This window comes from Martes martes (genome assembly GCF_963455335.1).
Source record: "Martes martes genome assembly, chromosome: 7".
NCBI lineage: Eukaryota > Metazoa > Chordata > Mammalia > Carnivora > Mustelidae > Martes > Martes martes.
Window position 1 is genome coordinate 43591463 of NC_137894.1, and position 13641 is coordinate 43605103.

At 45.0% G+C, this 13641-nt stretch overlaps 1 protein-coding gene across 21 annotated transcripts in view; it reads left to right on the top strand.

Annotated features, from left to right (window-relative positions):
* The window catches only part of TPM1 (tropomyosin 1), a gene marked incomplete at its 5' end in the record, with an annotated part of 28460 nt that extends 15021 nt beyond the window's left edge, over positions 1–13439 (top strand). For 3 of the 21 annotated variants that reach the window (XM_080809012.1, XM_080809023.1, XM_080809031.1), the window contains 7 exons: positions 811–928; positions 2283–2353; positions 3110–3185; positions 3650–3712; positions 4000–4069; positions 5487–5565; positions 6918–7111. In XM_080809012.1, coding sequence (XP_080665138.1) covers positions 811–928; positions 2283–2353; positions 3110–3185; positions 3650–3712; positions 4000–4069; positions 5487–5565; positions 6918–6921 — 481 coding nt within the window. In that variant the 3' untranslated portion in view covers positions 6922–7111. Of the gene's footprint in view, positions 1–810; positions 929–2282; positions 2354–2604; positions 2681–3109; positions 3186–3649; positions 3713–3999; positions 4070–5486; positions 5707–6917; positions 7112–10617; positions 10814–11876 lie in introns of those variants that run through there. The other 18 variants (XM_080809026.1, XM_080809028.1, XM_080809032.1 and 15 more) reach the window with 7 other exon arrangements.
* Between the last annotated feature and the right edge of the window lie 202 nt (positions 13440–13641).

Below are 13641 nucleotides of genomic sequence, written 5' to 3' on the forward strand. Positions count from 1 at the left end.
GTAGTGCTTCATCAAAAAAAATAGTGATTTATTTATCTGAACTGCCTGCTTAGATTTTGCTAAATGAATCCCATTTTAACATGACTTATTCCATAAAACTGTAGTATATCACAGAACAATTAATATTTTCCAAAACTTAACACCGTGGGATCCAAACTTCCGTATCAGCGTAGACATTGGTATCAGTCTGTTTCTCAGCATGTCTATTATGAAAGAATTCTATTAAAGGCAAAATTCATAGTTTCTCATCTAAAGTATAGGTTGACCCGTATGAAATTGCCATTTTTACAGGTCTAACATCCTTAAGTATCACCAGTCTCATATGGTTCAATCTGATACTTACATTTGTAGCTAATGGGATGAGAACAGCTACCTTCTTTGTAGGAAAAAGTACATGAAGACAAGTATGTTTTTGTTATAACTTTGGTCCACTTTCAAGCTGAAGCTTCCCACCAGCAAAAGGAAGAAATCCCATTATTTGTATAGCAAGTCAAGTATGTTGGCTTTTCCTGTTTCCATGCTTCCCAGTTTCTAACAGGATCCTGACATGGTACCTTTCATTTAGCATTAGATCCCTGGACAGTTTCACCAGTATCGAAAGTGAGGTTTCATTCACAATAAACAGAGACGTGTATGGCTTTTTCTACCTTCAGCTCTGGAAACTCTTGCCTCATGGTTTGGAAAATAAAAGTGGCTCTGTGCTCTGTTTTGGTCTGCCCGTTACACCAGGCTGCGCAAGCCCTGCAGTGCAGTGTGGGTTTATGTTGGTCATCTCTAAACCTTGGGTCTTCTGCTTGTCTTCCTTTTCAGAGGCATGAAAGTCATTGAAAGTCGAGCCCAAAAAGATGAGGAGAAAATGGAAATTCAGGAGATCCAACTGAAAGAGGCCAAGCACATCGCTGAAGATGCCGACCGCAAGTATGAAGAGGTCAGATCTTGGGGCCCAAAGCCTCGTGGACTCCCTAGCAGTGGCCTCGATGGGGGCCAGGGAGCAGTGCTTACAGCCTTGTGCTCTTTAGGGAAACAGTCTGCTTTGTGGGTGGAAATGGATAATTTTGAGAAGCAGAGTTCCTTTGTCTCAAGAACACAGTTGTGATTTGATCCTCCTAGGGGATCCCAGGCTTTATCATGGAGCCAGTCCATAGCACTGAGAAGGACTGAAGCTTTCCCCATGATTCCCTACCTTTGCAACCCCCAGACCAGGACAAGAGAACTTTGGCCAGGAGAAGAGAGAGTTGGGCCTCTTGTCCCTTGTGGAAAGAGCCTCTCGTATTATCACCATGTAGGCCGCTCTTCCTGGTGTGATTTGCCTAGCACCATCCCGTTCAGGCAGCATAAAGACAAGTCCATGCACTGAAGGCCATGTATATTCAAGAGGCCCTTTTCGATCTTTCCTCCCTTTTCAAGATGGTAGAATCCCACTGTCAAGAGAGGTTCACAGGTGGATCAGCTTCTGGTCATGTCCCCATGAGAACAACCTCCCATGATAACAAAACTAATATGACTTGTGTTAGTTTTCCTTTAATGTATCATAGCTATCTTGAAATGGTACTACGTTCCTTTTTTTCCATTATAATTATTATTATTATGACCACCATTATTAGTATTATTACTACTACTTCCAGTAATATTATTACGACCACTGTATTATTATGACCACCATTATTATTATTATTATTACTACTACTTCCAGAAATGCTTCAGAGGATCTGTTCTCTCAGGTTCTTTCCTCCACTGAATACCAAGTTGACTTCATTAGTCATCTTACCAGCTCATCTCTTGTTAGATTTTGTTGCTCTTCTGTTGTCATTTTTAACCTCCTCCAAAGAGGAGGTTGAGGTACAGAGCTCTAAATTGATAGGGTTCTCAGGATTATTTTCAGTGTTTTTTGTCAGTCCCTACCTTGACAGCATCAAATGCATCCTGTCTCATCATGTGGCTATTTTTGAGATAGTAAATTTTCTCTCTCCCTCCTTCCACACTTTGGCTGGCTGCTGTGTAATTATATGGACTTCACCTGGGTCAGACTTAAAATGACACTGCCTACTCAAAACCAACCATTCTGGGTCTTTGTGGGCAGAAGCCTCTGGTCTACCCTCCATTGGTTCTCCTGGTAGAGGGTGGCTTCTCTCCAGTCCAGGGGAAAGAGGGTCATCTTATTGGTCTGTAGGAACATCTAGGGGCTGGGGGATCCAGGACCCGCTTCCGTGGCCTGCCCTCTTCCTCAGAGCTTGTCAGCCCCATGGTGTGTATGTGCGCGTGTTGTGTCTCTGGTGCTGCAGGTGGCCCGTAAGCTGGTCATCATTGAGAGTGACCTGGAACGCGCGGAGGAGCGGGCCGAACTCTCGGAAAGGTAAGCGGGCCGGGTGCCAGCCTGCTGTACGTGGCGTACTCTGGAGCGGTGACTAAACGGCATGATCTGCTGGCAGCTGCACATTGCCCTGTTCTGGCTCCGGGCTCCTCTGGCACTCATCTGCCGGGGATGCCAGTACGGAACACGGAGGACTCGCGTGGGGCGTCTGTGTGAATGCGTGTGTCACTGCATGCCTTACCTGCACACTGATGTTGAGAATGGCCTTGTGCATTTCCTGTGTCCACTAACAGCCAAGTCCGACAGCTGGAAGAACAATTAAGAATAATGGATCAGACCTTGAAAGCATTAATGGCTGCAGAGGATAAGGTACTGATGGCTCATGTGTGGTTTTAGGTTGAACTGCAACCCAGACGTCTTTCAGCTTCCAGTGTCTCCTGGTTCGTTTGGTATAACGACACCCGCTGCTGTCTTCTGTCCTGCTTTAAGTGCTTTCTTTGGGCCCTTTATACTTCTTTGTTTTTCCTTCATAAATGCTTTTCGGTGCAGCCAAAAAAGAAGCCAAATTATCACCCTTCAGAGTTGTTGGATTTTGTCACCCTGCCTTTGTACTGTTGCAAGGTTGGGGACAGTGTCCTTGGCAAAATGGAGTGCTTTAAAACCTGACGATTTGGCTACTTTAAGGCAGCCCTTTGTTCTCTGGGACTCAGTTCTCACTTTTTCCCATCCCTCTCCTTTTTCTCTCCTCCCTCCTTGGGCTTGTCTCCCACCCTTTCTGCCTCTGATCGAAAACGTTAGCAAATGTGCCGAGCTTGAAGAAGAATTGAAAACTGTGACGAACAACCTGAAGTCCCTGGAGGCTCAGGCTGAGAAGGTAGGCCAGGAGCACGGTATGGGGGAAAGGCGCCTCCTCAGAGCTGCTCAGCACAGGCTCGCTCTTCCTCGTCTGAGGCCCCGCCGATGAAAGCAACTGTCCCTTAGGCATTTTCCTTAGCAAATAGCATCATTTTGAGGTGATTTCCTGATGGGTATTGGATAACAGTCTTTTTTTTTTTTCTTTAGTAGAGAACGTATTTTATGTTGAGCATGTGAGTCGTCTGTAACAATTTAATTTAAACCAAGCGCCACATGGCCGAGTTATCTCATTCTTATCCCATGTAAAACAATAGGCAGGAAAACAGAGTATGTATTGTAGCGTGCCATTTGATACCCGAGGCTCCATTACCTCCTAAGAGATCCTCAACATCTGTTGGCTGGGCTGGCACTTTCTTTGTATTAGAAGACCTGAGTCTCGAGTAAACGGGGGCCTGACATCTGGAATGCTCTTTCTAATTACAGTACTCGCAGAAGGAAGACAAATATGAGGAAGAGATCAAGGTCCTTTCTGACAAGCTGAAGGAGGTAATACTATGAGTGTTTCAGATGACGCCAACTGGATTTTAACTGAGTCCCGTTTTTAATGGATCTGGTCAGGGCTCCTCCGTCTCAAAAGTATGGTGAGCCTAGTCAGGAATATTTAGAGGTGGTCCCGGGGTTAATGTGCTGTGCTCGTGACTGACTGACAGACCGTTCCAGACCCATTTCATGGGTGCTGTCCTTGATTTTCATTCTCTAGTTCTCCCTGTATGTGTAGCTACTAGCAACGTAAAACTTCCCAAGTTTGACTGAAATAAATGAAATCATTACAGGCCGAGACTCGGGCTGAGTTTGCAGAGAGGTCAGTAACTAAATTGGAGAAAAGCATTGATGACTTAGAAGGTAAGATCTTAAGTTTTAATTCTGTTCTTACGGTTGACTACTGAACTTGCAAAGCAGTTTTCCAATCCAAGTGCACCCACATTGATACACTTCTTTGCTTTTGCACATTCTTCCTGTCTGCCCTCTGGGGTTTTCATTCTGTGGCTCTTAAACTCTTGGACCTGAGTCCTCTGCTCATCAGATGACTGCTAGCCAGCAGATGAGGTCCATCCCTCTGTAACGGCAGCTGCCATCCAGCTTTGACTTCACACTCTGAGAAGTGTGGCAGGTTTATTTGTCACTGTGGGTGAGGTGGTTGTAGGTGAGAGTGACTAGCGTATTTTCTGCTTAGTGATTCCTATTTGTCAGAGCAGCATGGATTTGTTTTTAGACACAACTTGTCTTCCAAGTAAGAATCCAATGTAAGGGTGGGGTTTAAGTCCTTCATATCTTGGCAGATGCTCCGCATTCTGGAAGGGGTGTGGGGATAATAGGACATTGTTTTTTGAGATTATATTTAAGCCCTTTTTCCCTAAGGTATGTAGGTTTTGTTTAAGTAACACCCACCTTTGTCTCACAGAAACCCTAAATGTTGAACTCTGAGGCTTGTGGAGGGTCAACTATGAAAAAGAATAGAAAGGGAAATATTTAAAATGGACAAGAAAGGCAGAAGGGGCTGGCGAAGGCACCGGATGTTGGTGCCGATGAGAACCAAGCTGGTGGGGAGAGAGGGTGACAGATGGTTGCAAAACAGCCTGCCAGAGTTCAGCAAAGAATGAAACCCTCATCGTTACAGAGACTGCACTGCAGACTTGGCCCAGCACCACCCTCAATGTGTGGCTCCCCTCGCTCCCCTGGACCAGGAACTGGGTAGCTTAGCAAGACCCCCAGGAGTATCTCCCAGGGTCCTCAGAAACCGATATCGCAGGAGTCTAGTTTGGTCAGGAAATCAGTGGTTGGCGGGCGGAGCCAGATCCGGATGACAGACCAGAGTCACAAATTATTCTTCCAAAACACTGCCCTTGGATATTTTCCCCACTGTTTATAGTCGCAGGTGGCTCCCTGCTCCAGCGCCATGAAAACAGAGCTGTAGACGGGAGAGGTGTCCGGTCGCCAACCCAGCAGATAGCCTTCTGTGGTTTCATTTAGGGTTTAACCTGATTTACTGCTAGACCAACCATATTTGTGATGATTTTCATATTGGGTCTCTCTTGTTTTATTTTCTAATGGCTTTTGTTCTTTTTGTTTTTGTTTCAATTCATTTAAAACCAAAACGCACGCCTCCTGCATTGGCCACCTGCTGCGATACCACTTCCTTCATGCACTGCCCCTTTCTTGCTGCTGTGTCGGGATGGCGTCCACGCCACCCCCGCTCACCCTCCATCTCTTGATCACTCTCCATGCCCTTGCACTTCTGCCTTCCACTTCCTGGTCATAGACGAGCTGTACGCTCAGAAACTGAAGTACAAAGCCATCAGCGAGGAGCTGGACCACGCTCTCAACGATATGACTTCCATGTAAATGTTCATCCATCCTGCCTGCTCACATCCGTGCCCTCACGCTAATACGATAAACTCACCACTGCTCCCTTCTCTACTTCCAGAAGCTCTGTCTTCACGCCTTTCTGTTTACTCTCTGCATCACCTAGGATAGTTGGTTTTTGCTCACATTCTACTAATAGAAAAGCCAAGCAGATTCAGTCTGTCTGTACAAATCATTTTCCTTTCAGATTGTTTCTTTCACAATCTCTGAGCTAGATGGTTCCCACCAAGCAGTGAACTAAAATAGGAAGGACTCGAGAGCTGCCATTTTAGGAAATTAAACTAGGCTCAAGTAAAATTAGAAGGCCATACATATAATTGTGAGGAACTTCCCAGAGATATCAAAAAGAAACCCAAAAGTGTCCGGTTACTGATGAACTGAGAGGAAATTGATCTGGTACAGCCTAAGGAATGGGGCTGTGAGAGATCATCTCTTCCTTGCTTTTAAGAATTCTGGAGAGAAATGGTTCATCAGCTGAGTACCAGAGCCTTTAATTTTCTGTGTTTAGATAAAAGGAATTGAAATATTCACAATGAGCACCACAGCTGGTGTAAAAGAATTGGGAAATAAAACCCTGATTGCCTGGTATGAGTTGGGAGTTAATGACCCAACTTAACTGTGTGAGGCAGTGAGAGTTGAAGTAGATCCCATGTTCTCATGAGAACTCTGAGCACACACGACTAATCTGCATATTGCTAACCAGACCCAAGCATCATACTTCTTCTGCCTCTTTAAACTCTAACCTGGAGCTTTACACAGAGGGTTCCCTTCATTCTAATAATATGGCACTGAATTCCATCTAACCTGGAAATTTCCAGACCCACCCATGCAGGAAAATGGTAGCCTGAAGGGTATGGCCCATGCCTGCCACGTCACAGGTTTTAGAATCTCCACATCACCATGAGAGCCATTGGCTGTCCCCGTGAAAAGTAGAGAGAATTCCATCCTCCCTTCCCTCATTTGTAAATGTGGGAGTGAGTCAGAACCTCTGTCTGTAAGGTCTCTTCCAATGCTAAAATGTGATTCTAGAGGGGAGTCACCGCCTATGATTAACTATTCTGAAAGGTGGGTTAGCTTAAAGCCTATTGTTAAACTCTGTTCTTGGGCCTTCTCAGCAACGACCCCTGATGCGGAGGGGTGCGTGCTGGCCTTGGGTCCCGACGCTGGTGGGTGAGGATGGACATCCTCCTGCAGGTGCGGCTGGCAGCGGGTTTGCATGTCTGCTTCTGGAGTGTGTGTCAAGTGCTGCTTGCCTCTGTCAGTTTGGTTTTCCTTTTACCATTGTGCCACTTGTTTTCTTTTTCTCCCACCTTTTCTCCTCATGCAGATAAGTTTCTTTGCTTCACTTCTCCCGAGACCCCTTCATCAAGCTGGCTGTCCCACCTCTCTGAGCTCTGCAGTCTGTCTCTTCTCCAGCTGACCTGGCTCGTTCCTTTAGCCTCCGGCCTAAGGGCCAGGCACACTGCTTTCCATTGTACAGAAGCTCCTCGTTTCAGTGTCAAATAAACACTGTGCAAGCTGTTTCTGTTTGCTCTTCTTTTTACTCCTTATTTATTGACATTTTTCATTTCAACACTGAATGAAACTACAAGTCTACTTCACGTATGTGAGGGTTAGTTTTTGGCTGCTCTTTTTTTTTTTTTTCCATGCTGAACATTAATATTAAGTTTCTAAAGTGGTAGTTCCTTACGGAACTTTTAAAAAATACTCCTGCGTGGGTTCCCCTGAGAGTTGTGGTTTGCAGGGGTTAGAGTGAGACCAGGGCATCTGCGGCAGGGGGTTGTCCTGTGTTTTTGAGAAGGTGATGGTTCTGGTATATAGTCCTCATTGAGAACGTCCACATGGGGGACGTTTGCTTGCAGGAGTGAGAAGATGTGCCTTGAGCAGTGTCTCGTTCTGCCCGAGGTTTGGTGTGGGATGTGGTGAGCCCCTTGCATGGATGCTGAGGTGGCCCTGCTTGCAGTGACATGGCTGACTAGCAGCCCACGCTGCCGGGAATTCACATACCAGCATCTCGGACAAGAACTTGGATCCAGGCAGTCGTAGTTGAGGTTATTGTTGATCATCCTTTCATAGCCCAGAGAACAGTTAAAGCTTAGATTCCTTACTTGGCCACCTTCATTTTGATCATGACATGACTCCATAAGTTTTGTTTTGTTTTGTTTTTTTAAAGATTTTATTTATTTATTTGAGAGAGAGCAAGAGCACGAGCTGTGGGGAGGGGCAGAGGGAGAAGCAGACTCCCCACTGAGCAGGGAGCCTAACGTAGGACTTGATCTCAGGACCCCAGGATCATGGCCTGAGACGAAGGCATACACTTAACTGACTGAGCCACCCAGGCGCCCCTTAAGTTTTCTAAGTATGGTAACATTTAAGTCAAGGTTCCTTTTTGTGCCCTCAAGGACATCACATATTTTTTTAGGAGGGTTTGTATGTATATGATCTTTGTGATAATGGCTGGATTTTTTTCTTTCATTTGTAGACATTTTTAAAGTATAGCCATTAGAGTTGATTATTTTTTCTTTCTAAAAGCACTAGAAATTGTTCAGAATACAGTTATATTTAGGCTTTACTAGTTCACTTCAAAACAGCAGTGAAGTGATTTTCAAAGAGAAACACATTGCAAAATTAGAACTTTCAAATGATGTGGACTTTTGTTTCTTAATTCCCAACATTTCTGCATCCTCAACACTCTGGCTCTACTTCTCCTGTGTTTTAAATGTGGGTGATTTTCATGTGTTTTTGTTAGCCTAAGAAGGTTGCTATATACCACTATACTCAAATAAATTTAGACAAACTGAAGATAATGTCAGTCACTCTACAGAGACCTTAGAGCAGAAGAAAAATACTCTTTAAGAGGACCACGTATTAAGGCATTTTAATAGCGGTATAGTAGACGTCTAAAATTTAGAATCTAGAGTCTGTGTCTGTCCCTTGAGAGTGCAGACTTCTACAATTTCATGGCTTTTTTTCCCTAAGCCTCCTTGGGTCTGCTTTTGACTATGACTCCTGTCTTTTTTTTTTTTTTTTTCTTTTTAATTCCTTGTGATAGAAGTGGGTCCTTCTCTGAGTGACCCCGCTTCCTGCTTATAGACAAAATGAAGAATCTTAAAGTTCTGCTGAGCAGGTGTACAGTTAATTCTGGAGGCACGTCTCCCCCCCCCCTCCCCCTTTGGAAACCCTTCCAGAGAGTTTCACACTATCTGTAAGTACATTCTGCAAGGGGAAATGGGAAACTGATGGTTCGGGAAGGCAGATCTATAATAGCCCACGAACGTACAGGTTCACAGGAGGCTAAGTAGCAACTTGATTCTGTCCAGAAATTGTCAGGGCCCAGGTTTTCAGTTCACAGGGCCAGACCATAGCTGCTGCTGGTGCAAGAACCTGGTAGGACCAAACAGAAAGCCTTGCTGACTCTGGGCACTAGAGGCTCCAGACATCTGGGAGGTAGGACAGGAGGGGGAAGCCCTTCCAAATGTGTAACTGTTTCTGGTCCCTGCCCTCAGCCCACCCGGCCAGACAGCTCCATGACAGCTTCAGTGGAACAGGTCCACTAGGGGATGTGGTATGGACAGCTGTCATTTAAGCTGAGTTCTCATTGACTCTTGGGGCTCTCTAGGGTTTCTCTAAAGTTCTTTCATTCCTGTTTGGCCAGACATGGGCTCAGCAAACTGAGATATCATATCTGCCTGCCCATGGCGATCACCCAGCTTGTGTTCATGTGAATGTGCCCATGGGGTTTAGATTTGCAACCTCAGAGCCACGTGCCTTACCCGAGACATTGTGGAAGGCAGTGGAGGTGTGAAGAGATGAGCTGGAAATGTTCTTTGGCCCGATGAGCTGGCCATTTTGCTGAAAGGCAGAGGAGTGAACTCCTAGATGGTGTACATTTGGAGCTACATGGAGAAGGTGATGTTTGACTAGGGTTTTGAATAGCCAGAGAATGGGGATGAGCAAAGAGGACAGGGTAGCAGATACTTTAAGATAGAAAGCCTAGTGCACAGGACCTCTTTCCCCGTCTCCTACCACTTAGGAGAGGAAGCTGAAATAAGACTGGTTAATTTCCCAGCACAGCTGGGAGCCAGAGGCTGGATGGTTGCAGTCTCCCCAGGGGTAGGATTGTCAGCTTTTCAAGATCAGTAAGTAGAATTTCTGGTCCAGGTTGTCATGGTCATTCGAACCAGTTGTATATCCTCCAGCGTTTCGTGGTGAGTGCCAGGTTCTTGTCATTTTGGCAGCATCCCCTGGATCATCATGCTGCCTGACAGCTGTGGTTGGCCTCCCTGCCATGTGAGCAGATTACAGGCACTTGTGTAAAATTGACGTTGCACTGCTCTCCCTGTGGGTGTTTGTCTCTAGGCCTCCATCCCGCACCACACATGAATGCTGTTCTCTTCAAGAAGTAAGCAAATGAATTTTAAGTCTGGTGTGGAGATGAGTGCTCGTTGGTGTTGTTATTTGAGCAGGGTAGCACCCTGTATGGTGGTGACTGGGGGAGGGACAGGGAGCTTCGCTCTGCATTTCAGAAACTGTGAATGCAGCAGCCCCTGGGGCCCCTCTTGGTACATCCTGAAAGGAGAGCCAGCCCCAGGAGTGCAGGTGAAAGGGGTTCTGGAAAGAGGTGGGCGAAATGGTCAGGTTGAGGTTTCACTGTGAAATCTCCACTGTCACTCTGCCGTGGTTCCTTGGGCTGTTGCCAGAAGCTGCAGGTGGCTCGTTCACACAGTGGTTTTAGTAAGGTGCAAGAGGAATATCTCCCCTCTCTCTCTCCCTCCCTCACCCCTGTCGCTCCCTTTCCCTCCCCGGCCACCAAGAGAGAAATCCTGGCTCCTCCTCGATCTGTCAGGCCTTTACCGCCCCCCCCCTTCCTGGGCATGGGACAGATGACCACCGGGGAAGGGTGAGCTGCCTGGCCGGTGACCGAGGTATCTCTGTGTGCTGTCTGTTAACTTCTTTACCAAGTCTGGCTAACCTCTCTCTTCCTTCTGCCTCCTCTCTTCTGCTAACCTGCTTGCTGACCTGTACAGATCAACTCTACCAGCAACTTGAGCAAAACCGCCGCCTAACTAACCAACTAAAGCTGGCTCTGAATGAGGATTAAACTCTAAGTGGGAAAGAGCTTGGGCTGATTTCTAGGAATGGAGCCCATGGGCAGGAAATCTAAGACTGCCGTACCTTCAACTGATAGGGCTGACAACACTTGCTTTCTGCAGAATCGTACATGGAAGGAATTAGCTAAAATGCTGGCTTCACCTGCATTTTCCTCTTATATCTGGAATAACTAAGTTCTCTCTAAACCCCAAAACCGCTTTTGTGGTAAAGTTACGTATGTGTATATGGATTAAATATTTATAACAATTCAGCAATTGCCGGTCCTCTTGTTTGAACTGATACATAAAGAGGACCAAAAATTGTTTTCTGTTTCCTACAGAGAACTGAGTCCTGCTTTTAATTAGAAAGCCAAAGCAGAGGAGTAACTATACACACATATACATATATATATATTATATATAAATTAGGGTACAATATATATAATATATATATAGCTATTACATACTCATATTCCTAATTTCATAATATCTGGTATAGTGTTTGATTAAATGTACCTATGCTTGGGCAAAATAGCTTTTGAAAACAGGAGCTCATGTCAGAAGTCCCTGATTGTCTGAAAGGTATGCTTTTATTCCGTCTAATGGTGTTGTTGGAATCTGGTGAGAATGTCATGCTATTAATAAATAGAACACTATAAGAATAGTAAGAGAATGTTCTATTGAAGTGTGCATGAAATATGTTGATATTCTTTTTTTTTTTTTTAATGAGCAAGAGAAATAAATCATTCTAAAAGTTGTCAGAAAACCCACTTACGTCATCCTTGTCTTCTGTGAGATTGTGTTACAACACAGCTCCCAGACCTTTAACCACCTGTAACTCAGAAATGTCTGCTGTATTAACTTCAGCGCGGCAAGCACCCCTGCCCGGCCCCATGGCATACGGCCTGTGGACCTCCGCCAAGCCCCACCTGCACTGTATTCTGAGTGGACCCTTGGCGAAGGTTCCCCTGTCCGCTCCGCTCTGTGAGAGCCTGTTGTGCCTGTGGTTCCTTTGGGTCAAAGCCGTCTTCCCCCTTTGTAGGTCCTTGTCTGGAATTGAGTAATATCTTACCAGCATGCCTTGTCCTAATCCGCTCATCTTTGTTTGTGACTGATGTTTGCCTGCGTAAACGAGCGAACCACCGCTGTGTCCAAAGTGCAGCTATTCATGACTTAATTTTCTAATCCCACCACAGAGAAAGTGGCTCATGCCAAAGAAGAAAACCTTAGTATGCATCAGATGCTGGATCAGACTTTACTGGAGTTAAACAACATGTGAAAACCTCCTTAGCTGCGACCACATTCTTTCATGTTGTTCTGTTTTGTTTTGTTTGTTTTGTTTTGAAACACCATGCTTATCATGAAACCCCTTAAATGCATTTTTATTTACTTTTACACTGTCACAGAAAACATCCACGAAATACCAGCTAGATCAGGGGATGGGGAAAACACATACACACACACACACACACACAAAGGCGAGCCCGTGGCAGGGCCATAATGACTTAAATGTGCCATTTCCCAGGTTGCCATTGCCATACTTCATAGAGAGTTTTGCAACACAGGGTACTCAGCCAGCCCAGGAATCCTCACAGAAGCAGAAAGATTTCCACTCAAAGTGCCAACGATGTATCAACAGGCAGATTAATGTTGAAAACACAATCAGGTGTGGTTTGGTGCTACTTTAAATAAAAAGTCCCACTGTGGTCTTTTGTTCAATATTGTACAATTTAGAATTCTGTCCAACACTAATTTATTTTGTCTTGAGTTTTACTACAAGATGAGGCTGTGGGTCCTGTATGCCTGAATTCACAAAAGCCAGGGATTTGTAAGGCACGCTGCTCTTGTAAGACTTCTGTCTCTTCATTGGCACACTTGTGGCTCATTACAACTTGTAGGATAGCATTCAATGTGGTTTTCCACTCTCCATTTCTCCATGTTAAAATGAAAGATTTAGGCACTACTTACAATTGGTAAAGAAAAAACATTTAAGAGTTATAACTATATGTAAACATTGTATAATGGTATGGAATAAAATGCACACTGTAGGACATTTTCTAAATTTGGTGGTCCTGTCATTTGTACATTTTTCCTTGGTGAACTTCAGATGGTGTGGTTGACCTACCTTCGCTCATGAATGGTTTCTTAGAACAGTAACTCCGAGATCGGGGGAAGCTACATTTTGTGCATCATCCTCCCCCAAGCACTTAAGGTAGCATCTCTTTGGTCTGACACAGTTAGAACCCAGCAGGAAAGACCCCCTCCAAGAGCCTTTCTCCGTGTTACGGGCGTATGTCTGCACATACATAAGGCTTTTGCCATGGTTGTACTGTTTGGGGGATTTTCCCTCAAGTCTCAGCTAAGTCTTTAGCGGCGGCACACACATCAGGTCGTGAATGAATGCACCAACCGAGCTCTCGTCCCCCAGCCATGGGACTCTACTTAAAAGTATCACTCTAGGGGGTCTTTGTGATTTTCTGCTTTCTCACTTATGCTGAGTCCTAAATTCCAATCCATCTTCATTTTCTCCGACGTGGAAACTGAAAATATCATAGGTCACTCTTGAAAACTTCAGGCAAACGAAAGGAGATTACAAACAATATAAGTTGGCCAAATTTGGGCTGCGGGGCAGAAAAGGATGTTCTCCTGAAAAGCAAACTCAGTAGAATGAAAATGAACGAAAACTCATTTGGATGACAGATCATGTTTTCACTGAAAAGTATTAAATAACTAATGATGTACTGTATGGTGACTAACATAATAAAAAAGAAAGAAAGAAAGAAAATATATCTGTAGCTATTCTTCTAAGCCCTTTGATCGTGTATTTTCTCCCCACAGAAAGGAAGGGCACATAAGGCAAAAGAACCCAGCAAGAAGCCTGGAGGCCAGGCTGCGGGTTCCTGCTTCTTCAAAACTGTCCCCTTGCTCGAAGCAAGGAAATGCTCTGGGTCTTGCCTTGTC